Genomic DNA, 23,349 nt, shown 5'->3' on the forward strand with positions numbered 1-23,349 from the left:
TAGTATATTTACTATCTATTTATATAAAGACTATTTTATCTAAAATTAGATACTAAGATTAGTATAGTTTTTAAGTAGCTTTACTTAGTTTTTAAGCTTTAAATAAATTCTTAGTTTTTTATATTCTCTAATTAAGCCTTTTAGTTCTTAGATTAAAATACTTAGTTTTTAAACTCTTACTTCTAGTTCTTATACTAGTATACTTAGTTCTTAAACTAGTAGACTTAGTTTTTAAATTAATATACTTAGTAATTAAACTAGTATACTTAGTTCTTAAACTAGTATACTTAGTTTTTAAACTAGTATACTTAGTTCTTAAACTAGTATACTTAGTTTTTAAACTAGTATACTTAGTTCTTAAACTAATATACTCTATTCTTAGATTAATATACTTAGTTCTTAGATTACTATACTTAGTTTTTAAACTAAATTTATTACGCATAAGCTATTCTATACTTAGTTTCTACTAGGTATTATATATTCTAATATAGTTAGCTAATTATAGAAGGTTTTGTTAGACTAATTAATAGGTACGCTTTAAGAAAATTAAAGGTACAAATTAGGCTAAAATGCTTCCTTTGGAAGCAATAAGCGCTGCGTTTGCGCTCGTTAACTTAACTAGCAACGCGACTCTTGTCCTGTCGGGCAGCAGTGACACTAACGCGACAGCTAGCGACTGATCCGGCGACAGGCCGACCCTACGCGTGTTGGACAACTTACTCTCCCCTATTAACATCGGCTTGACGAGCAGCGAGCGCGCCTCTTGGAACAACTGGCCATCGTCGCCCTGATGACCGACGGCGATACCGCTCGCAGAACGTCGCGTTGCGCAACATTACATCGTTCGGCGACTCTTGATTCAGGCAGACTACCTCAGACGTACTGTGCTGGGGGACTGACTACTGTGACATTGGCTGCTCACGCGCGCTGGTCATCAAGCAAAGGTACATGCTAAGCTTGAAATTTTGAAGCGATTCAGCTGTGGGCGGCAATGCGTATACGTTGGGCGAAGACTTTGTAAGAAGAGCAATCATTGATGTCGTCTTCTGTAATTGTTTGCGCCGGGCTCGTACGACGGGTAATGAATCTCTGGACTGACTTCACCACCCCGATATCTCCCCAGTATACACAACCAACTTGCCGCCGTGCTCCTTCTTCGTAGCCTTTGCAAACACGCGCATCATGCCTTCACAGGAATCCTTCACCGACACCGGCGCCTTCTCGCCTATACCCAGAGCCTGGGACGCGCCATTGCCCATATCCGTCGCAACATGACCCGGGTCGAACGCGAAGCAGTTGAGCCAATCCTCTTCGGCGTTGATGCGAATCGTGTACCAGTTGAGCGCGGTCTTGGTCGGCGCATACGCCGCGTTGGGAATGGGCAGGTGGTTGCTGCAGTCACAGTCAAAAGGGTGCGCAAGACAGATGTCAAGTTTACTTACACCAACAACCCCGCCGACGAGCCCATAGGCAGAAAGATTGGCTCGCGCGTCGACTTCTTCAGGAGTTGGCGCATCGCTTGGTATAGCGCTATCACGCCGTACACGTTCGGCTCCATGTGCGCCCTGATGTCCGCAATCTTGACCTCTGCGACACTGGGCAAGATGTAGCTGATGCCGGCGTTCGCAATCACAATGTCGAGGTGATGGATTTGGTGCCTCTGCTGCAGCTCGGCGACGGCATCATGCGCGTCCTGCTCGATGCTTGCGTCGAGCTTCACAACAATGAGCTGGCTGTCGGAACCCTTGGGCAGGTCTTGTAGCGCATGCGCGGTCGGGTGCTCCGGGTTGCGCACTGCGGCAATGACGGTGTGCGAGGGCTTTGCCAGAAAGCGCTCGGCAAGGCCAAGACCGATGCCTCGGTTGGCGCCTGTGATGAGGACCATGGTGGAAGACATGTTGGTGGGACGAGGTTGCAGTTCTCGTTCTCCCGTGTTGCTGGTGAGTTATGATTGAAATGAATTCGGTCTCAGAGAATAAGAAGTAGGTTCCTGGCTCTACGTTGGGATATCCATCTCTTTCTCGGCGGGTGGGGAGATACTTGTAGCTTTGGGACCTTGGGCCAGATAGGCTATACGAACATCACAAACGTGCGAAAAGGATAAGGCGCCCAACGCGAAGATGACATATCGGCGTACGAACGGTTGTAAGCCATGTACGAGCTTCGTACCTGCATGTGTAGGATTCATCGCTAACAGCCTTCCGATAGTTGTCGCATTTCTAAGCACGGCGCTATCCGCCAAGGTTGCGTAGCGAAGTCGAGCCGCAGATGCATGGACGCAAGGCTGTCACATCGTTCGATGATGGTACCGGAAGCGTCGCGCTTGGGGCACGCGCTCGATGTCAGGAACGTGGGTGTTGTCCTGCAGCACGATCTGATGTCGCGTGGGTGGGAGTCGCAACGCTAAGGACGCGTCGGCGCGACTCGAACTTCCACGCGGGATGGTAAGGCTGACGTCACCACCAACCCACCTCAAAACACCACAGGCGCCATCGTCACAATGTCATGTTTCTATCCAAGATCGCTCGCCCCCTTACGACAAAATCCACCATGAAGCTCGATCCGGCAGTCATCAGGCTCCTCGGCCTGAACCTCGACAAGACGCACGTTTCTTCCGCAGGCGGAGGCGGCTCGAGCTCGGCATCGACGTTGAAGATCACGTCACAACTCGAGGATGGCACAGATCAGACATTTTTCATGAAGACTGGGAGCGGGGAAGAGGCCGAGGTCATGTTCCAAGGTAAGCGCAACTTCTAGCACCTCCGGGCTGGCTAATCAACTGACAGCGCGCTGAAGGCGAGTGCGCATCCCTCCAAGCCATCCACGACGCCGTCCCATCTCTATGTCCTCAACCCCTCGGTCACGGACGTTTCGAATCGCAGCCATCTGTATCCTTCCTCGTGACTGAGTTCCTTCACCTCACGGGACGATCGAGTTCAAAGTCGAAAGCGCCATCGCTGGCAGCTAAGCTCGCAAAGCTACATACCACGCCCGCGCCCATACCAGAAGGCTGTGATAAGCCTGTGTTTGGGTTTCCAGTGACAACATGCTGCGGCGACACACCACAAGATAACAGCTATAAGGGAAGCTGGGCAGACTTTTATGCGGAAAACCGTCTCAGATCTATACTACGATGCGCGGAGCAGAACGGGAGAAGGGACGGCGACGTGAAGAAGCTGGTTGAGCAGACTGCGACCGTGGTAGTACCCCGCTTGATTGGTGATGACCATCTCAATAACGGCAAGGGAGTCACACCCGTTGTTGTGCATGGCGACTTATGGAGCGGCAATGCAAGCGCAGGCGTCATTGGTAATAAGAAGGGCGAGGTCGAAGACGTGGTCTACGACTCGTCGGCATGCTACGCGCACAACGAGTTTGAATTAGGCGCCATGAAGATGTTTGGTGGCTTCGGTGGAAGTTTTCTGGAAGAGTACCATCAGCTGTGTCCAAAGACGGAGCCCGTGGAGGAATACGAAGACAGAGTGAAGCTATATGAGCTCTACCATCATCTCAACCACTATGCAATGTTCGGGGGAAGTTATCGGAGCGGCGCGGTCAGTATCATGCGAGATCTTGTCACGAAGTATGGTGGTTAAGGATAAGTCAAAGAATTGATAGAGTGACAACGAGTGGTCAAGTATCTACATTTGGATGTACACCAGCTTTCTGTCGCTCTAACCTCAACAATCGCGTATGTCTCGTCTTGTAGCTCACACGGACCAGCAATGCGAGTTTACAAGACAACCTCGATCCGCCTAAGCAAGCCCAGCGGCCTGGATCGCGAAGGAAGCCGCTGCATCTGCACTGCTGCCGTAGCTGAGATGGCTTCCAGTAGCACCGCCATCACCGCCACCACCGCAGATCTGATCAGCAGTACCGCAGAACTGCTTGATCTTGTCGGCTGAAAGACCGCTGATAGCCTGGCGCTTCAATGGGTCTCCGAACATGACAGCGCCGCTAACATCAGTAGCAGACATGCCCTTGCTGAAAGCATTGTGAACGACCATGGCACCTTGAGAGTAGCCCGACACAATGACCTTGGTGTCGGGGCATTGAGACTTGGCCTGCTTGACCAGATCGGCCATCTTCTGACCACCGTCGCCACCGAGGTTGGCGTTACCAGCAGCAGAGGCAGCGTAGTCAACACCCTGAACGGTAACACGGTCGTTACCCAGCTTCTGGCGGATAGCCTTGAACATGGGTGGTCCGGACACGGATCCGACGTTGCCCATCTCTCCGGTACCACGTGCGAAGACGATGGTCATATCGGTGCAGCAGTTCTTGTCCACGATACCGTTTTCGCTTCCTCCGAAGGCGTTGGACGATCCAGATTGGGGCTTGCAATCTGTGCCAATCGTGCCGGCGCCGCCAGTGTTGCCTCCGCCCGTTGCGGCGGGTGCTCCAGCGGCACCAGTCTTCGAAGGTGCGGGAACAGCGGCGTCAGCTGTTGTCGTAGCACCGCCAGCACCGCCTCCGAGGCCTCCAAGACCTCCAAGACCTGAAAGGCCCCCAAGACCTCCACTGGAACCTCCACCTAGGCCGCTGAGCCAGCTGCTCAATCCCGAGCCACCTGTACCGGTGCTGCCTCCATCTAGGCTGGGAAGGCTGGTCGGAAGTGAGAAACCTCCACCTCCGAGGGAGGGGATGCCGGTTGGCAAGCTGAATCCTGATCCTCCTCCAAGGCCTCCAAGGCCGCCAAGTCCCGAGCCTCCACCAAGTCCACCAAGTCCTGAGCCTCCACCTCCGAGAGAGGGGATGTTGGTTGGGAGGCTAATTCCTGATCCTCCACCAAGGCCACCCAGTCCCGAGCCTCCACCAAGTCCACCAAGGCCACCAAGACCAGAGCCTGATCCACCAGTCGGTAGCGAGAAGGATGGTAGGGAAGGAAGCTGGGGATGCGGGAAAGCAGTTGCAATGCTAGCAAGAGCGAAAGCTTGAGCGGCGTAGAACTTCATCTTGCGATATCGTTCGATGAGTCGTCTGTATCTGTATGGTCCGCGTCGGTTGAAGAAAAGAATGTAAGTGCACAGCACAACGAAGAACATAAGCGGCGCGGAAAGCGAATGTAGTAAAGATGGAAGCGAAAGTGCGGATCGAAGTCGATGCCCATCAAACTTCTGTTGGAGACCACCATCTTATACAAAACCTCCACGGCTGCCTTCCTCGGAGGACCATCGCAGCGAGTTGCGCCTGTGGAATTTCGAAACATTGCTTCTGCGGCGGAATGTGATGAAAGGAATGCCATGGCGTTGTCCATCAACGCGACCTCGGGACGTTATTGTGGAGTCGTGGCCCCGTTTCGCGGGAAGAGGCTGATGTGTACAGGGAAGCGTGCTCATGGTTTCCATCACCATGCCATGTCTGATTACTGAATCGGTCGGGTGATCTCTGCGTGTTTCGTGTTTTGCTGGCATGCGATTGGGAGGAGGAAAGCCATTGTTTCTGCGATTCAAGGATGGATGTGGGTGCATGACTCTAGTGACCGTTTCGATCATCGAGCAGGATTCTCGTTGCGTTGGCGGCGGATGGGATGCTAGGATGCGGGCTGTAGCAACCGCGACATGTGGTACATGTCATGGGTTTTGGATGTTGTGCGCAATATCCCCGGGGCCTCTTCGACATCTCGCATCGCGTCCAGACACGCGACGGTACTTCGCCCACACCTTGGAAGCCGAATGTACAATCTGAGCTAGACACAGCCTTTCGGGGTGGTTCACGCAAAAGATTCCGCTTTCAAACACGTGTGCAAACTCTACGTCGCTGTTTCCCAGCAAGCCTTGTCGGTTCGGCTGGCTTGCTGCTATTCAATGCCTTGCATGTTCTGGAACTCGCCGGCGATCGAAATGTACAAGATGGCATCATCCGCTAAAAAATCCAAGCATCCTTCATTTACCAGCCAAGGTCTTCTCAACGGTGCGAACGCCAGGTAATTAATCAGAATCCCGTAGGGCTGTCCCATCCATGTCGACGATGCGACGTGCGACCCGGGCCTCGGCAGCCACCATGTGGGCCGTTTCACGATGATGCTGGTGCAACATCAGTCATGAATCGTGGGTTTACTAACCAGTACCTCTGTCGACCCAATAAGATAGCCGTTTCTTACCTCACATCCGAGGCTGGCTTATATGCCTCTTGACGTCCTGTACACTTTCTCTTTTGATACGCTATTGCAGTATCACGACGACCTCGGGACTTCGCCCGCTGTAACATTAGATGGCGAAGGCTAAGTAAAGAGAACGATGACGTTGAAACATGTTTGCTTCTATCGCTTGCGCCTTCAAGTCAAATTGCCATTCCATCCTTCCTTCTTCACACACTAAACTCCAACCTATTCCCCGCAAAGTCCCTCGCAAAAAACCTCGTCGGATACTCCACGCCCTCCGCCCCACTATTCTTCACCCCAGGTCTATCTGCTTCCAACGGCGCCGCCTCTCCACCCCGCTCATGATGTTCCCAAACCTTCGCTCTCAGCTCATTCAGCGCTTCTACACTACCAACCCGGAAACATGGATGCCGTGATGAAGCGTGCGCAAAGTCTTCTGGCTTCCCGATAGCGACGTGCACTTGTTGACCGGAGTCGCCGATGTCGAACCACGCGAGCGTGGAGCGTTGTAAGTGTGGTACTGCGCGTGGTGTTAGGCCGAGGGTTGTTGCGTAGAAGTCGTTGGCTAGGTGGAGTGTGTTTGGCGGGACTACGAGGTTGATGTGGTGGATGCCGGTTATCATGATGGGTTGGGATTGGATGTGCGTTGACTTTGTGTTTGGTAGCGGAGTTGTTGATGGGGTGGTATGCTGCGACTTGGCGCTGCGAGATGGGGTGAATGCTAGCTGCGGGGTGGAGGTGGTGCAGGCAAGCTTGGAGGCGAGGCGCGGATCGTCCGAGCTAGTGGGCCGTTGGAGATGGCATGTCGGATATCTTGAGCATCGCCTCTTCACACGCAGTCTCATTGTATACATTACACTTGCACACACACGTCTTTACGATCAGTCCCTGTTCCGCGCAGAGTGTGAGAGAGGCAAGGATGAATGAGATTCGACTTTCGCTTCAACGCTACAAGAATGCCGCCATTGGGAATCATACCTATAGATGAAGCGCTGCATGATGTCGAACATGCCGTCTCAGACCAACGCCATTACCGCGACCAACGCAGCAACACTCGTAACAGCGTGTAGACTTACACCCACCACCCCCACCCCACCCTTCGCATTCAACTTAACAACCGCCCCCGGAAAACTACACGTCAACCGATCAGGATTCTCATCTCTAACCCCATACATGCCCATCCTCTGCACGCCATTCGGGCACGCAAACCCCATCTGCGCAGGGCAAGTCCTCACAATATCGAAGCACATATCCTCACACGGCTTGAGCTCTTTATACGGGCCCGGACTAATCTCCGTATCGATTTTCGGGTTTCTCGACTGGCTAAACGCAGCGCTGTCGTTGAAACCGGGTATCATGTCGGGAACAGAGCCGTTGGCAAAAGGCGTCTTAATATTCCGCGGCACGAGAGAAGGGTCTGTAGCAGTCCAGTCTTCGCAGCGGGGCATGAGGACCATGCAGAGCCAGTTTTTGTATGTTTTGGCGCAGTCTTCGCATGTTACGGCTAGGGAGTATTGGGCTTCGGAGACTGTGTCGCACGCAACTTGCGCGAGGGAGCGGGTGAAGTTGGTGTAGTAGTCGCGGGCTTGGGTTTCGTAGATCTCGGCGAGGGCGGAGTCGTTGAGCTTGAATTTGGTGTTGGAGGGGACGGCGTAGGCGACCATGTCGCAGAATTCGAGGTCGAAGAGGACTTGGCAGGAGTCGTCTTTGCATGTTGTTAGCATGATTCTGGAGAAAGTAGTGTGGAATGCTCACCAGCTTTGGTCGTCCAGTTGAAAGCCTGAAAGACCCTGCCTCCACCTCTCGTCGTGCCCGTGCCAGGAATCGTGAGTGGCTGTTGACTCCCCTCAATGACCACGAATCCGTTGTATGTCTTCGCACTCTGCAGGTTCCTGACATGGAATTGGCTCTTGGGCATGTTGTCGTCACCGCCAATCTTATTGAACTTGGTGGTGATGCTTGTGTCGATGGTGAAGTTCCTTGTCGCGTTGACATTGAACTGCTCCTTAAGCGCACAGTAAGAGCGTTCCAAGCCCGTAACGGGAGTCCATTCGCCGTCTGGGAAGGCGTACATATGGAAGGGGTTTTGCGCCCTCCATCTATCGATTTCCGCTGTGTCGTTCGAACTGCTCAGGTTTTGTGATATGAAGAGGGTGGACTCGCTGTCCGTGTCAATCATGTAGAGGAAAGGTGTCGCGTCGTCGTAGCTGTGGTAAGGTCCATCTGTGCTTGCGGCGAGTTCGAAGTGCCAGCTCCCAAACCAGTCTTCCTCGAGCTTGGGCGCCCCGATACCGATGTATACGTCCGAAGTGGTGTTGAGCTCGAAGCTGGCGTAGCCTCCATCGAAGAGCACGCCCGTGATGTTGGTGAGACTGTCTTGCGTCGCATCTGGGCCTGGTTGCTTGTTGCGCGGCGATGTAGAAACGTACATGACCAGCTGCGGGTGGTTCTTCCTTGCCTCCTTCGCGTCTCCATTCGGCATAGGTTGGCGGCAGGTATTAGCCGTGAGCCAGACGCGACTACTACCAGCCTGTCGCTTTGCCAGCTCTCCAATCTCATCATCACCAACATCGCCTTCCTTTCCAGGTACTGGCGCATCTCCCAAGCCAGCTTTGTCAGAGGCGTTGTCTGTTCCCCGTGCTTCCAGAGCATCCAAGGGAGCATCAAGCACACTCCGCATGCGCAATTGACCCTTCTCAAACACGAAGTGTAACGTCGTTTCGGGATCGATGTCCTTTTCCGTCTTCTCGTTATTCTTCAGCGGCTCCGGCGCATCTGTCTGTCGCCCAATCAGACTCCGGTCGAGATAGCTGAACTCCGGCTCGTAGCCATCGCTCTCTTCGCGGTCGAGTCCCCCATCTCCAATGTGTGGTGTATCTCCGCTGGTGAAGGCGTGCAGCGCGAGGCTGTCAAGGGCGTCGTGATCGGGCGTCGCGAGAACTTCGGCAGCATACGCGAGAGGTAAGGAAGGCGTCCATAGCGCGATACAGACACTGGTAGCGACAAGGTGTGCGAGCAGTCGCGACTGCAGAGGTGAAAGCCTGGGGCGTTGCATTGCCCTCTCCGCTGCCTTATCGATAGAACCGGGGCCGCATGGGTGGGTGGTGGGCGCAGAGGGTGCGCTGGGAGGGGAACGAGCGTCGGGTGGTCGCACGTGTAAAGAGAGCGATGCGCGCAAAGGATGATGTAGGTCGGGAGGTCTAAGGGCAAAGAAGGTTTGGCGGGGCGTGGTAGTACTCGCGCAACGGCTGATCCTTTGCTCGCCTGCGCCCTGCCAAGACATTTGGCTTCCCGAGTCCAGCCCCCACGCGGGCGCCATCACCGTTACACCACCCATCACCATGTCGGACACTTAGTCATTCATTCGATACATGCACAATGGTCATGTACACTTTGATTGATATATACAGTTCTCACGAATCTAGGACGAGCGAGATGCGATCGCGGCTATATACAGTGCATCTTCTTGGCAACCTCCATCCCGACAAGGGCTTGATTAAAGGAACTACGTGTCCTACTCGTCGAACGTCTATGCAAGAGCGGGGCTAGCGTTCTGGAGCAACATCGCGAAGTAGTCCTGGAACCAAGTACCAGCCTCAGGCGCAGGCTTGAACGCCGAGTCCTTGCCGCAGAAGCCATCGTAGCGGGCAGCAGATTGATCGGAAGTACCGTCAGACTGTATCCTCGTTAGCATTCTCCTTCTCAGTCGTTCACAAATACGTTACATACCTCGCCACCGGGCTTGACCCAGACAAAAGCATCGACAAGCGCGTTGTCGGTGTTGGTAGTAGGACGGATACCGAAGCCAGCACCCTTGACGTTGCACCAATCTCCCCAAGCCTGTTGGCCAGTAGGCTGCTTGCCGCTGCGACCAGTGTCAACGATGAAGTGAGCTGGGAAACCCTCGGCCTTGAGCAGGGGAGCGAAGGCGTTGATGTAGCGCTCCTCGTCGCAGTTCTTGCTTCCCTGAGTGATGGAAGGGCAGGTAGCGATGCGGAAGGCGTTGTAGTTGCTGACGTTGGTGACGATACCACGGACGGCACGGGGCGAGCCAGCCGCCTTGTAAACCTCGGCGTAGAGCTTTGCGGCTGGGCCAATGTTGGCGTCCCAGCCGAGCCAGCCAGCGTGGCCTCCGTCGAGGTACATGTCGACGTTGGCGAAGTTGAGGCTCTTGAGGGCGTAGGCGGTGAGTTCCTTGTAGTAAGGGGCAGCGCGCGAGCACTTTTGGACGCCCATGTTGGTGATCATGTTGGCCAGGGAGTCAGGCTCAATGGCAAGGTTGATCTTGACATCAGGGTACTTCTTGATGATGGCGGCAATCTTGTCGATGTACTGCGTCTTGTACTTCTCTACACCACCATCGTCGATCTTGAGCTCACCATTGGAGGCAAGGGCGGCGCAGTCACGGTCGGGCAGATCGTAGACGACGAAGGTACCCATCAGCTTCGCACCGGCGGCGTTCTTGGCCTTGATGTCGGCCAGGTAGGTGTCCATAAGAGGAACCTTGGCCATCGTGTCCATCCACACGAACGAGCCGACCTTGGCCACGGCGGAAGCAGCGGGCTTCAGAGATGCGGCAAGAGATGGCATGGCCAGGGTGTAGACCTCGGAGGAGTAGTATGGGTTGGCGTAGAAGTCCTTGCCAGCGAAGGGGTTTCCAGTCGCTGCCGGAGCGGCCGTCGTCGTCGTGGCGCGAGTAGTAGTGGTAGCCCGCGAGGTGGTCGCCTGAGGCAGGGCCTGAGCCACGCCAGCTGCGAGCGCAGCAGTGAAGAGAAGGTTAGACAGCATCGTGACTAGAGAAGAGAGTGTGATGAGAAGTGCGTGAAGACTGAAACACCTGGCGAGCACGCATATTTGTATGCTGGAGCTCAACCCCGGTGCTGGCGATCATGAAGTCTTCATCAATATCCAAATTACTTCAGCCGGTGTGAATGTCCGTGATGCCGCCGCTGATAGGTTTCATAACTTCTCCAGACAACGCTCGGTCATTTGATATGTCGATGTGGTACCTGCGCCCCCGGATCTTCTCGAAGCCCGCGAAGAACGTCCATGCTCATGACTCGGCCCGCCTCCACATTTGATGAAGGTGTATTGCTGCGGGGGTCCTACAACGGGTACTAGGCAATGCACTCCGGCTGCCGAGCAGGGTCCCAGGTCTGTCAACCGGTGGCTCGTGGGGTGGATGCTTGGAATGACTTGTGGTCTGCTGGAGCGAACGCAAGCTTGAGGCTGACTAGTGACGTCTAGGTACTAGATCGCCTTGACTTCATATCGGAACGTTGTCGCGTTCATGGCGGTCGGTCGTTGCAGCCACAACGGTACTTAGCGTGGCTGTAGACGTGAATGGATTGGTGATGCAGTTGGGCACAGTCGAGCGAAGGCGGAGCTCGGCTGCTTCGAGCCACTAGCGCGCTTCGACACCAGACTCACGTTGCTTACACCTAGACATCCTTCCTCAACTTCCATCGCGATGCAACAATATGCCTTTATCGTTGCTTGACGTCGCGACGTCAAATACGCCCCAAAGAGGCGCCTACCTGTAACCCGGTTCAGTATATGAAGACAGGGCTCAGTGCTGCCTGGCGAGGTTTTGTTTCCCGGTTCACCTCGGCCACATTAATCTATTCTGCTGCGGCATGTATATTGCTCGCGCTGCCAACCAAGGGGTCATATGACGTCTCACGACTAATCGCCTGCGACTCCGGAGACTTGGGGCGAGCAAGTTGTTAATCAACTCTGAGCATAATGTTCACTATTCAGGATTTGGCAACGGGAGCATGCGTGGACTAGCAGCATACTGTGGCGACGGATAGGGAGAAATCAACGAAGTCCTACTTTGGGTACGTTTGGCCTTCTTCGCCACATCTTCACGCACAGGTCATGCGTGGATAGCACGTAACTTTGACCTGAAGGTTTGTGGGTGCGCGCCAATGCACATTTCTGATCACTGGAATACGCGTTGTGCCTACATGCGGTTGTACCTATGCTGAGCCAAAGATGAAGCATTACTGCTTATTCGGCTTTGACAGCATCTGCTTTCCCGTGCGCACGATCAAGATGTCCCAAAGCATACATTGACCTCCCTCATGAACTCGTGGACGTTATAAATGCTATGTCTATTTCTCGCACCGCTTGAGGTCAAATCACAAGAGAGTAGTCTCATCGTAGACTGAAGTACGTCTGACAAGTATTGTCAGGCGCGTTATGCTACGCTTTGCATCCAATACGCATAGCCAACGAGTCAAAGAAGCCCAGGATGCGATAATGTTTCCAAAGTCATTGAAGTATATACTACAAATCGTGATCTACAGCAAAGATCAACCTGCAAAAATCTTCTTCCTTTCAGATCGCGTAAGCTGGTACGAAAAGAACACCTAAATGCCATGCAAGAAATAAACGCCGCCCATATGCTCGAAAGGGTATCGTTTGTACCGAATGCTTTTGACGGCTGGACGGAACCAGACCCATGCATGCCCCCATGAAACGCCAAATTCATCGTTCTCTCCACGTAACGACAGGCCGTGATATCCTTCTTCTTCTTCAGGCGGAGACCAGCGGCCCGTGGAAATCTCTCAGTGTAGCGACCAAGTCGTCTTCGCGGGATAGCTGTAGCAACAACTTCTCTTGCACCTCTTTCCATTTGCGAAGATCGTCCAACTCGCGTGGGCTCAACCATTTCTCTTCGTTGCCGACTACGTCAGAGCGCTCGGCTTTGGTAAGGGTAAACTCAATCTTCTCTCGTTCGTATTCTATGCGTTGGAGGATGCGGACCATGCCCTTGTAGGTGTCGTGGAGTAGCTTTTCGCGGGCGCGCTGCCGATCGTACCAAACAAGATGAAGGGAGTGCTTCGCTTCGCGTCGGTCGACTTTGGGAATCTCCTGCGTCTGGACAAAGCCCTGGATGGTGAGGTCGTTGACTATGCCGCGAACGTCGGCGGCGGGCATCATCATGACGTTGCACATGGCGCGCTCGTCGAGTTTGCCCTTCTTCTTCAACGCGCGAACCAGTTTCACGCCCAAGGATCCCTTCCTTGCAGAGATGGTGTTCTCGATCTCGGTCTGTATCATCTGCCGCGCGATCTCGTCGAACTCAATGTGCCATTGCGAAAATCCGGCGCGAGAGTGCCAGGTGACAAAGTGAAACGGGTCTTCCGCCAGCATCTGTATATGCTTGTCCACGACCTTGGTCCTGTCTTCCATATTGAGGGTTGCGGGGTCAACCGGCTGTGTCCAGATAGTGGCTCGGTTGATGTGCCCTTTGCGAGTCATTTGCGCCGCTGCGTTTGGATCGAGGCCCTCAAAGATGTCCAGATCGCGCTCACGGCTGAGCTTCGTGGCGACGTCGCGGGCGGTTACGAGGAAGCGGGGGTCGATCGAGTTCTCTCCAGCTTCGCCGGCAGGTAGCGGTGGGTCAGGCCACTCTTCCCAACAGCGGGGTGTCTTGGACTCGAGCATGCGCAACATGGTTTGGTAGACTCGCGCAGTAATAGAACCAAGACGTTGTTGTACCAGACTCACCAGCTGCTCCGTCCGCATGGCGACCGCAATCTTCTCCGGGTTAACGCGAATAACGAGTTCGTCGTCCGATGATGGTGCCGCCCATCCATTTGTGCCGTTCGCACCGTTGATCTTCACACGCTTGTTGGAACCATTCATTTGTCCGTTTCGGGCAAACTTTGGGACCGTCAGCCATTCGTCGCGCATTGCCCGTTTACGCTGCAAGGTCCCTCTGTGGACAATGTCCTTGTCTTTGGTGCCCGTGGGTGTGACGCCATTATTGTCTTGCTCGATGGACTCCTGGTAGAGCATGTCGTGCATGTCGCCGGGGGAGAGGTATTGTGTTTCGGTGACTGTCCTGATCCAGCCGCGCTCCATCAGCCGCTGAATGATTTCGTACAACTCCTCGACGGAGCCGATGTCGCTGTCATCCTGTTCTTGTCCGGGCTCTTCTGGAGCGCTGTTGTGGGTCACGCTGTCGACTTTGGAGGGCTTGTGCACGCCGTTGGTCTTGCCGTGGCCGTTGGTGAGTTCGGTGGGGTCTGGTTTTGCGTCGTCCAACTCAGAAGAGATGCCGTTCGTGACGCCATTCGTCTTCGCTGTGCCGTTGACGTGAGTGCCGTTGGTTCGTTTCCGCTTCGAGCCGGCTCCGTTGGCCGCGCCGTCGTCTGAGTCATAGTCGCTTTCAGTTTCGGAGGGGAAGTAGGCTTCTTTCAAGTCGGCGATGCGCGTGTGGCCGAGCGCGAGTAGGTTGGACATGACGTTGGCGGCCTTTTTGCCGTCGCGGTCTTGGACGAGCTTGACGATCTTGCCGAAGCGGACGATTGCGTACGAGTTTTGCCAGTCGATCTCGTAATAGGTCAAGGGCGCATCGGTGCCGGAGTGGAAGATGAGGTGCTGCTGGAGGAGGATGACGAGGCCGTACTTGATCTGGCGCGGGTTCAGGTAGGAGACGCGTGCGATGGATGCGAGACTCTGGCGTCCGTGGCGCGCGAGGATCGAAAAGACCCGCTATGAGGAGTTAGAAGAGTGTTCTTGAATGCGCCCGTCGCATGCCTGGCTGCAGAAGAGTACTGCGCCCGAGCGCGGCGATGCGCAGGGACTTGGTTCGACAAGACATACTGCCGCGAGTTCGCCGTAGACATCGTTCACCAGGGAGGTGCAGAGCTCAGCAAGGACCTGCAGAGTGGTTGGTTATGATTCATGTGACATAGGCGAGGCGCAAGGGCGGCGCGTCTTACCGGAGTCTCTCGCTGGTTGTAAGACATGATGGAGCCTAGATATTTGCCAGATATCTAGGGTGGGGTAATGCTACCGGGGAGACATTGGCGACGCACGGGGAGAACAAAGCTGGAGCAGAGGGAGCGAGGGTTAAGCAGCGACAGTCTTAGCGACTAGAAAATGATACCGGGTGGGGTCCCAGCTCCGGCCAATGGAGCGGCGGTCGATGGCACTTACTAGGCTTGGCGGCCTACGAACTTTGTGACGGGCATCTCGACATCCGCACCACCAGACGTCTTTCCATCCATTGCCGTCCCCCGCACACCACCCAGCCCTCCGCCCGGCGCCTACACCACGATGCTCTCCCGAACGACCGCCTGCCGGGGCGCGCAGCGTGCAGCCCGCCAGCAGCCCGTCGCCCGCTGCCAGCGCCGCGGCCTGGCTGCCCCAGCTTCAGGCTCCTTCAACTACCAGGCCGGCGAGGCCAAGGGCGTCAAGTACGCCAGCAGAGACTTTGCCGGCCCCACGACGACGCTGGCCCTGGTCGCAAAGGCCGGCACGCGCTTCCAGCCGCTGCCCGGCTTGACCGAGGGCCTTGCCAACTTCGCTTTCCGGGTACGCTGAATTGAGACTGCCGATGCTATGGAGAGCGAGACTGACGCTCCGGACCTCTAGGGCACCGAAAGACGGTCGACGCTGCGCATTGTCCGCGAATCCGAGCTCCTGGGCGCCAGCCTCAACGCCCACCACTCGCGCGAGAACCTGGTGCTCGAGGCCAAGTTCCTCCGCGATGACCTGCCCTACTTCGTCGAGCTGCTCGGCGAGGTCGCCAGCTCCACCAAGTACCAGCGTAGGCAAAATTGACACCCCGAGATGGATGGAATTGACACTGTGCAGCCCACGTCTACGCCGAGGAGGTGCTCCCCATGATCCACTTCGCCCACAAGAAGTTCCTCGCCAGCGTCACCGACATGGCCACCCAGTCCGCCCACAGCCTCGCCTTCCACCGCGGCCTCGGCGTCCCCACCGCCTCCGCTGCCCCCACGCCCTACACCAAGTACCTCGACGCCGAGACCATTGAGTGGTACTCCAAGATCGCCTACGCGAAGCCCAACTTCGCCGTCGTAGCCAACGGTGCCGACCACGGCGAGTTCTCCAAGTGGGTTGGCGAGTTCTTCGAGAACGTCCCCAGCACTCCTCTCCAGGAGTCCAACACTGGTGCCGACCAGTCCAAGTACTACGGTGGTGAGGAGCGCATCGCCCACGATAGCGGCAACGCCATGGTCATTGCTTTCCCTGGCTCCAGCTCCTTCACCGGCAAGTTCTACAAGCCCGAGATTGCCGTCCTCAGCTCTCTCCTCGGAGGCGAGTCCGCCGTCAAGTGGTCGCAAGGCTTCACCAAGCTCGGCCAGGCCGCTGCTCAGGGTGCCAAGGTCAAGACCACCAGCGCCATCTACTCCGACGCCGGTCTCCTCTACACCACCATCACCGGATCCGCCAAGGCTGTCGCCCAAACCGCCCAGGCCGCTGTTGATGCCATCAAGAAGATTGCTTCCGGCGAGATCTCAAGCGAAGAGGTCTCCAAGGCAAAGGCCGCCGCCAAGTTCAAGGAGCTCGAACACGGCCAGGACATCCGCGCTGGTCTCGAGCTTACTGGCAATGGTCTGATCCACAACACCCAACCGTACCAGATCGACGAGGTTGCCCAGAAGATTGACGGCGTAACAGAAGAGTCCGTCAAGAAGGTGAGTCTTTACACTTTCATTACCCACGTGATGTGTACTAACAACTACGCCAGGCTGCTAAGGAACTACTTGAGAGCAATGCCTCAGTATCATCCGTCGGTGACCTTTTCGTACTCCCCTACGCTGCGGATCTCGGCCTGAAGGTGTAAATACAGTGATTATGTAGCGCAGTAGATGTGGAATCTCGTTTGTGTAACATTATCTTGTGATAGTCCCTGATAGATGCATCTCGTATGAGAATTCTTTTGTTCAGACGATTTTCAATCAACCCGATATGTGAAGTATTGCTATGAGACAGCTACTGGCTTCTTGGCCATTTCATAGCCCCTGTACAAGGCCTGTGTTTATGAATGTGGCGTTCAGTGTTAGCTTTCCACGTGCCAGCGCGTCAACGCACAGACCCGGCTGCACGCATCGACGTCAACACACACGTCTACCCACGCATCCATCCCGTATTGTGCTCAACAACCCCGCACACCACGTCCACTGGGCCCAAACTCTCCTACACATCCTATAATAAGCCATCGCCTCAACCTTCGCAAGCGCTAAACGCAAACCATGGCGCCGACCCTCTACCCCCGCGGCACCGTCAAGAAGATCGTCAAGGCGCATTCCAACAGGCCTTTGAGCAAGAACGTGGATATACTGGTGCGTTGATGCTATTGGTTGTAGAGGGGCGAGAGATGGGAGACTAACGTGCGACGCAGATATATTTGAACTATGTGCTGTTTATGCAAGAGTACGTACTTCCCATGTCCATACACTCCACTCCACGATACGATACGATACGATGCGATGCCACACGATGCTTCCTTCGATTCACATCACATCACGACACGGTGCGACGAAGGTCGGATATTTTGGAAGGGCACAGAGCAAGGAAACGCATTCGCGCAGGTGATGGCAGGAGGTGGAGGCAGGGAATAAAAGGAGAAGACGGGAGCTAACGATACCCGCAGACTCATCAACGAAGCGAGCATCAAGAGCAAACAACGCGGCGAGCGGGGCTTGTCGGCCAAGAGCGTCAAGAGGGTTAGCGAGGATGTGTTGAGGAAGTACAAGGGTTGAGTGTGGTGGGCTTGAGGGTATGGGCGAGGCGCCTACGAGTGGATGAGCTGACTGTGGACGATGGGATTGCTACGGATGGCATGCTGTCGTCCCACTGGGCTTTTTCGACAGGCCGGTCAACTGTGGAGGCGTTTCGGGAGCTTTAGTTTGGTGTTTGTGATACCCGGGTATGTTCTTATGGCGTAATGGTAATGTTGTTTCTTGCACTGGGTGCCATGGAGAAGCACTCATGATTTCACAAACGCAGAGTATACAGCACTCTGCAATGGGCTCATCTGAAAAGATTTAATTTGAGAGTCGCTAACTGCATGGAACTTGTAACAAGTGCCACTTGCAATCAACTTGAGAAGAATCAGTCTCTCGACAAACAGGTCCAAGCTATGTTCCACTGAGGATCAGAACTAGTTGTGCTCCTACTACCGTATGTTCGTTCAGGCTTCGCCCCGACTATAGGTTTCAAACGATCGCACGCCCCTCCTGGTCGTCATCAAAACCCAAGACAGCGTTCCTCGCTCATGAAGATCTCCCCACTTGCTGATACCAAACGACGTGGATCAAACTAGCTATAGGATAAACTCGCAAGAGGTGGGCACCTCTCCCGGAACTCAAGAAATATTCCCCTCCCTAGACAATAGGGAACTTAGACAAATACACCTGACGCTTGTTCAAGACATTCAAGAACTCATCGTAGTAACATGACTGTGGCACAGTATCTCTGGGATCACCTGCTTGAAGCCGGTTCGGACACCTGAGTCCACTGTGGAACTTGCTGAACTTGCCAGGCAGGGAACTAGGATCCTCTATGTTGTAAGGAGCGAGTAGATGGGCTAGCAGGGCGGCCTGACAGCGCAGTTCCTCCTGGGCAAAGAATGTATGGTGATTAAGCACCTGGTTCCAGATGTTCATGGCTCGATGGAAACCAGCTGCTTCCGCTACCTGGAGATCGAAGTCGCGCGACTTGGTGACTAGACGCTGCTCTGCTAGACACGGCTCGGCTGGATGCTGGGCGACTGGAGGCTTCTCTACCGGACGGGGCTCCACTTTGATCAACTTGATTGCAACAAGTTGCTTAGCGAGCTCCTCTCCAAAGCATTGGTCGATGCACCAGCTCGGCAATCCGCTCCAGAGGCTGAACTAAAGACGTTTTAGTGATGCATTCACTGTAAGACTGTAGTGGTTAACTTACATTGAATTGAGGAGGGTTCTGAGCAATGATTGCCTTGTCGCTGGCGTTGAGCTTCGCTTGAGAGGGCACATTAGTTCCTGCGTCGAATGCTTTCATAGCTTCGAGTGCCGCATGGTCAAATCGCTTCTGCTTGTACGTAGCGACAGCATTGGACAAGGGCGCCATGGTCTGGTCGAGGTATTGCGGACAATGAAGGTAGTATGCAGAAGTGGGAAGGAACGGTTGGATTTTGATGTTGTGGGTGGGTTGAGGAGTAGAGGTGAGAGCGCGATAGATTGCTTAACAGGCAGGCGCGTCTTAGCGTGGATATCGAACTCCAGGTGAGTCTGAGTTGGGCAGTCGCGGTGACCGCGCGCGTCATGGCATATTCTTCATGCGAATACGTTGACGCCTTTGTACCTGGTCATTTGAAGGAGATATGTTTGACCAACAAGAGCTATACACCCCGTTGAATCAAGAACTCGAGAGACAGTAACGTGTGAGCGTGAATAGCCGGCCCCGTTCGTCAGGCATTCAATTTGCTCTTTGAGTTCTTGAACTTCATTCTTAGACTGGTCGCGACTGTCGCAAGTAGGACCACACTCATTCTCGAGCTCAGCAACTTGTTGAATAAGTCTATTGCTGGCCTTTTGCAATTCGTCTTACTCAGAGTTAACACGGTTGACTTGCTCTTGAATCTGCAAAGTTGCGAAGTCAGTATACCTGGGTATGTCTCAGGTGTACTCGGATCGGTCAAAGCTTACATTATCTTAATCCGAAATAAGACCCTTAACTTGCTTTCTGAGCTTATGTCGTGCTGATGTAGCATCATTAATTATTTGCATGGCGCAGCAGACTCTGAGCACGGTTCGTCAACTTGTCTTCGCAACTCGCCAAGTGTTGTTTTATAGTCGCTGATTAGCTGCTGTAGTCTAGTGCATCCATAAAGCGGCTCGTCAAAGCGATGCCCGTTACAGCTTCCCTATACGTCCAACACGCTCGCTCGATTTCTTCACCTCAATCCTTGACAACCTTCCCAACAATCCACCCCTCAGCATACCTTTTCCCCGTCGCCGCCTCCGGAATCTCCACTTTGAACCCTTCACCAACATCCCCCTTCCCCTCATCCTCCTTACCCCTACCCTCCCCAACAACAACAAGATCCTTAACCTCCTTAACCGCCAACCCCAAACTAACACAACTCGCCACCATCCTCCTAACCTCATCCTCCCAACTCCCCTTCACCCCCTCCGCCTTCGCTGTGCCCACACCCAATCTCTTGTATTCAGCAAACGCCGTCTTCGCCGCCTTGATACGGTCATCGACTTCCTGCCAGAGCTGCGAGTCCTTGTTTTGGATATCCTTGACGAATGTCTCCGGCGGGGGCTCGGAAGCAGACGGCACCGGTCCATAAGGCTGGCTATACGCTTTGAAATCGTCGAAAGGCGGTGCTTCGGGTGGCTGCAAGGCGAGGAAAGGTTTCATTCTGAGTTCGTACCGGAGCTTTTCTGTGGAAAAGGGAGTGCGGCGGGGCATGGGTAGTTTACCTAGGTAGGCGCAGATGACGTAGAAGCGGGCGAGAGCTAAAGCTAACGATGCTGTTCCCTCCGTCTCAGCGAGCAGGGAGTCTAGGAAGGGTGACGCTTCTTCCACGTCTTGAACCTCTCTGAATCGACGCGATTTGAGAAGCTCAGTGGAGATGCTGAGGTAGTGTGCTTCCACCCTCTTTAGCAACTCTTTCCGTCGTGTAGCGATGAGCGAGAGGAAGAGGTACATGCCCGCGTACTCATCCGGCAGGTAGATGTCCTGTTCGAAACCGAGTAAGATGACCTTTTCTATCATCCAGAGCTTCTTGTGGTAGACCCAGGTAGAGAGGGAGAACTCCATAACCTGGGCGCTCTGACCGAGAGTGGCGGCCGCGGAAGATATGTCCATGTCGATTGAGCTTGCGTCGGCTTGAAGCAGGTCCCAGCCTGTGATGACGTGCGTCAACATGCGTCTCAGTCGACAACGGTTCTGGCCCATGGCGACCCAGAGATCGAGGTAGGCTTGGCCGGCGCGGTCTACGAATTCGTCGATGAGCATTGCGAACTGGAGGCGCGGGGGTTTGGGTATGAGAGCATTGCGCGGTGGTGACATTGTCCAGTTGATGGGGTCTATGACGGGTGAAGAAGGAAAGACGAGTGTCTTTACGTCGACGAGAGGGAGGGAAACGGAGGCGTTGAGGACGTCGGGGTGGAAGAGTAGGGTTGCGAGGTAAGAGCGGGCGTATGTCAGTGGCGGGGGTGAGCGAGCGGAGAAGTGCCATAAGAAGGACTGGTATTCGAGGGGGTCTTGTGGAAGAGCTGGGAAGCGCGTGGCTTCTGCGCAGTCGGTGGCTATCTGGTGTAGCTTTTCCAACGCATCCTTGAAGTCGAGTTCTACGATTGGTCGTGGGGGAACTGTAGAGGCGAGACGACGTTGCATCTTCGGACTGAAAGCACCGGGCACTGTCTTCCCAAGCTGATGCGTGTTCTTCAACGAGTCGATACCTTGAAGTATTGGTGGCCATGAATAGGATATCTGGTCGAGCGGTAGATCCAAGTCAAGGGCGCGAAGGAAGTCTTTCCGGAGTTCTAATCGTGAACTGATTGCCTTCCGAAGCGCATCATTGATCTCAAATTCGGGACTACGATGTGTCAGCAGGCCGTCAATTGTACAGTCCGCGGTGAAGCATACTCTTCAATCGTCTCCACCGCCGCATCCAACTCTCTCAAAAACACATCCATCGGCACACTAACAAACAACACCCGATTATACGTATGCGTGCAAAAGTCCTCCTCTTCAAAGTAATCCCTGCCCGTAATCTTCGCAATCACAAAGTCGCATCCTTTGATCAACGCTAGACAATACGCTCTCAGTACTTCCAGCAACGGTCCAGGACGTCTTTCATGCAGGAGTTCCCCACGGTAGAACTGCGCCTGCTCGAGGATCTTAGTCTCGGGCCAGAGCAGCTTATCGATGTGCAAAGACGTGAAGAGAGTCTGGGATAACGGGTAGCCGGTATGCCAGGCCATTTCGTAGCAGAGTAGTTGGTCCATGATGCCTATTAGTTCCTCAGGTAGAAGGGGAGCCAGAGTGTCGTAGTCGTCTTCTAGGGTTTCTCCGGGTTGGAGGAAGCCGCTGTCCATTTTGGGGTCCATGATCTGTTGCATGTAAGAAATAGAATCTGATTCGTGAAACGAGAGCGGCGTACTTCGATGGCCCCGATGGACTCAAACAGCGTAAAGTATTCATCTTTGACGAGTTGGCCGACTTCGAGAGCTAAGTGTTGTCAGTCTTTGTTGCCTGACATATCGTGGTAACGACCGTAGTACGACATGACGAGGCAGCCCCGCCATGCCCCTCAATGTACCTGAGGTCGCAACTCACCATTACAAGCCCTCGTAAACTTGCCCGTCACATCATGAATCTTTGGCTGCGTCCCCGCGACCGGATGTCTTGATTGTCTCAAGGGTAAATTAGCGGAAGTAGAGGCCGAGATGGTAGGCGCAGACTCTTGCGCATGCGAGGGGCCTGTGCATCATCAGTATCGACTGCTCTACGCAGAAGTAGAAGAAACAATTACCAGCCCCGTCAACGGCTACACCTGTGTCATGATCCGGGGTGGGGGCTGTGCTGTGGCTGCTAGACGCATCTGCCATGTTGTGGTGGAGTCGGTGCCGATGCGGGAAGATTTGTGACAGCCGAGTTGGACAGGCGCGCGTCCGAGGCAAGCGGCAACATTACTGGTAGTCACGACCGTCATCTCACTTCTACTTCACAAGCGCATGGGATTACTGGGGAGAGTGAATGTCGGCTCAATTGTTGGCGTGCATCGGCTTTGATTCCGCTCCAGCTTGATAGTACAGCTTATACGTCTATCCTCCCCAAGCGTCATCTCTCCTCCGTTGTCCGTGCCACTCCATCGTGTCTATGCCATGTCCCTTCCTCTCAATTGCTTTACGAGGTCTTGGCGGCATCGGCCTGTGCCTGGAGCGCCGCAGCGTTGAGCTCCTTCAGCTCGCCCTGCTTGCCGTTCTGCCCATTCCGTTAGCCCAGCCCAACTGCCTCACTCCATCCTGTCCCATCATCCTGACTCACCTCCCACTTGGCGAAGCGAAGTTCGCTCTCGCCCCTTCGCTCGGCAGCGATGCGCTTGTCCTCCTTGAGCGAGCGGCGCACGACGCGCGATGCGACGGCAATGTAGCGGTTGTAGCTGTTCAACAGTCAATGGCGGGTCCAAATCTGGGGCTGCAGCGGCTGCAGGAGTGGGCGGGCGTACGTGAGACCGGCGGCTTTCCACGCGAATGCCATTGTGATGGTAGGATGCGGGTTCGTGGGTGTGGACGGGGTTTGGGTTGCGGGTGCAGGTGTTGAAGTTGCTGAGCTCCGGCGAGATTTCGCGCATGCGGCTCGGAGCTGCAGATCACGTGCACATATCAGGTACGGGAAACTTTTGGGTAAACTGCACCCTGGCGGATACATGATATTTTACTTGATGGAAAGCAACTACAAAACACACTGAATAC

At 54.4% G+C, this 23,349-nt stretch overlaps 11 protein-coding genes across 11 annotated transcripts; 3 read left to right on the plus strand and 8 right to left on the minus strand.

Moving 5' to 3' along the window:
- Positions 1–1,100: 1,100 nt before the first annotated feature.
- J4E83_008750 (uncharacterized protein) lies at positions 1,101–1,897 on the minus strand (the record flags this gene model as incomplete). The annotated part of the gene is made up of 2 exons (XM_049335644.1): positions 1,101–1,392; positions 1,443–1,897. The coding sequence occupies 2 exons, from the start codon at positions 1,895–1,897 to the stop codon at positions 1,101–1,103; spliced, it is 747 nt and encodes a 248-aa protein (XP_049185140.1).
- Positions 1,898–2,550: 653 nt separating this feature from the next.
- On the plus strand, positions 2,551–3,596 carry J4E83_008751 (uncharacterized protein; the record flags this gene model as incomplete). The annotated part of the gene is made up of 2 exons (XM_049335645.1): positions 2,551–2,740; positions 2,797–3,596. The coding sequence occupies 2 exons, from the start codon at positions 2,551–2,553 to the stop codon at positions 3,594–3,596; spliced, it is 990 nt and encodes a 329-aa protein (XP_049185141.1).
- Positions 3,597–3,755: 159 nt separating this feature from the next.
- Positions 3,756–4,955, minus strand: J4E83_008752 (uncharacterized protein; the record flags this gene model as incomplete). Its single annotated transcript, XM_049335646.1, has 1 exon — positions 3,756–4,955. One exon carries the CDS (start codon positions 4,953–4,955, stop codon positions 3,756–3,758), a length of 1,200 nt encoding a protein of 399 aa, XP_049185142.1.
- A 2,164-nt stretch (positions 4,956–7,119) lies between these two features.
- On the minus strand, positions 7,120–9,158 carry J4E83_008753 (uncharacterized protein; the record flags this gene model as incomplete). The annotated part of the gene is made up of 2 exons (XM_049335647.1): positions 7,120–7,808; positions 7,859–9,158. The coding sequence occupies 2 exons, from the start codon at positions 9,156–9,158 to the stop codon at positions 7,120–7,122; spliced, it is 1,989 nt and encodes a 662-aa protein (XP_049185143.1).
- Positions 9,159–9,632: 474 nt separating this feature from the next.
- Positions 9,633–10,891, minus strand: J4E83_008754 (uncharacterized protein; the record flags this gene model as incomplete). Its single annotated transcript, XM_049335648.1, has 2 exons — positions 9,633–9,779; positions 9,833–10,891. 2 exons carry the CDS (start codon positions 10,889–10,891, stop codon positions 9,633–9,635), a joined length of 1,206 nt encoding a protein of 401 aa, XP_049185144.1.
- A 1,752-nt stretch (positions 10,892–12,643) lies between these two features.
- J4E83_008755 (uncharacterized protein) lies at positions 12,644–14,868 on the minus strand (the record flags this gene model as incomplete). The annotated part of the gene is made up of 3 exons (XM_049335649.1): positions 12,644–14,611; positions 14,723–14,779; positions 14,842–14,868. The coding sequence occupies 3 exons, from the start codon at positions 14,866–14,868 to the stop codon at positions 12,644–12,646; spliced, it is 2,052 nt and encodes a 683-aa protein (XP_049185145.1).
- A 310-nt stretch (positions 14,869–15,178) lies between these two features.
- J4E83_008756 (uncharacterized protein) lies at positions 15,179–16,715 on the plus strand (the record flags this gene model as incomplete). The annotated part of the gene is made up of 4 exons (XM_049335650.1): positions 15,179–15,436; positions 15,497–15,671; positions 15,719–16,566; positions 16,620–16,715. The coding sequence occupies 4 exons, from the start codon at positions 15,179–15,181 to the stop codon at positions 16,713–16,715; spliced, it is 1,377 nt and encodes a 458-aa protein (XP_049185146.1).
- Positions 16,716–17,124: 409 nt separating this feature from the next.
- On the plus strand, positions 17,125–17,634 carry J4E83_008757 (uncharacterized protein; the record flags this gene model as incomplete). Its single annotated transcript, XM_049335651.1, has 3 exons — positions 17,125–17,214; positions 17,274–17,305; positions 17,526–17,634. The coding sequence occupies 3 exons, from the start codon at positions 17,125–17,127 to the stop codon at positions 17,632–17,634; spliced, it is 231 nt and encodes a 76-aa protein (XP_049185147.1).
- A 624-nt stretch (positions 17,635–18,258) lies between these two features.
- Positions 18,259–18,985, minus strand: J4E83_008758 (uncharacterized protein; the record flags this gene model as incomplete). The annotated part of the gene is made up of 2 exons (XM_049335652.1): positions 18,259–18,768; positions 18,821–18,985. The coding sequence occupies 2 exons, from the start codon at positions 18,983–18,985 to the stop codon at positions 18,259–18,261; spliced, it is 675 nt and encodes a 224-aa protein (XP_049185148.1).
- An 831-nt stretch (positions 18,986–19,816) lies between these two features.
- Positions 19,817–22,482, minus strand: J4E83_008759 (uncharacterized protein; the record flags this gene model as incomplete). The annotated part of the gene is made up of 5 exons (XM_049335653.1): positions 19,817–21,467; positions 21,518–21,984; positions 22,035–22,102; positions 22,211–22,354; positions 22,407–22,482. 5 exons carry the CDS (start codon positions 22,480–22,482, stop codon positions 19,817–19,819), a joined length of 2,406 nt encoding a protein of 801 aa, XP_049185149.1.
- A 298-nt stretch (positions 22,483–22,780) lies between these two features.
- J4E83_008760 (uncharacterized protein) lies at positions 22,781–23,134 on the minus strand (the record flags this gene model as incomplete). Its single annotated transcript, XM_049335654.1, has 3 exons — positions 22,781–22,858; positions 22,922–23,036; positions 23,103–23,134. 3 exons carry the CDS (start codon positions 23,132–23,134, stop codon positions 22,781–22,783), a joined length of 225 nt encoding a protein of 74 aa, XP_049185150.1.
- Between the last annotated feature and the right edge of the window lie 215 nt (positions 23,135–23,349).

This window comes from Alternaria metachromatica, assembly GCF_023757995.1.
Source record: "Alternaria metachromatica strain BMP 0045 chromosome Unknown scaffold_27, whole genome shotgun sequence".
Lineage (NCBI taxonomy): Eukaryota > Fungi > Ascomycota > Dothideomycetes > Pleosporales > Pleosporaceae > Alternaria > Alternaria metachromatica.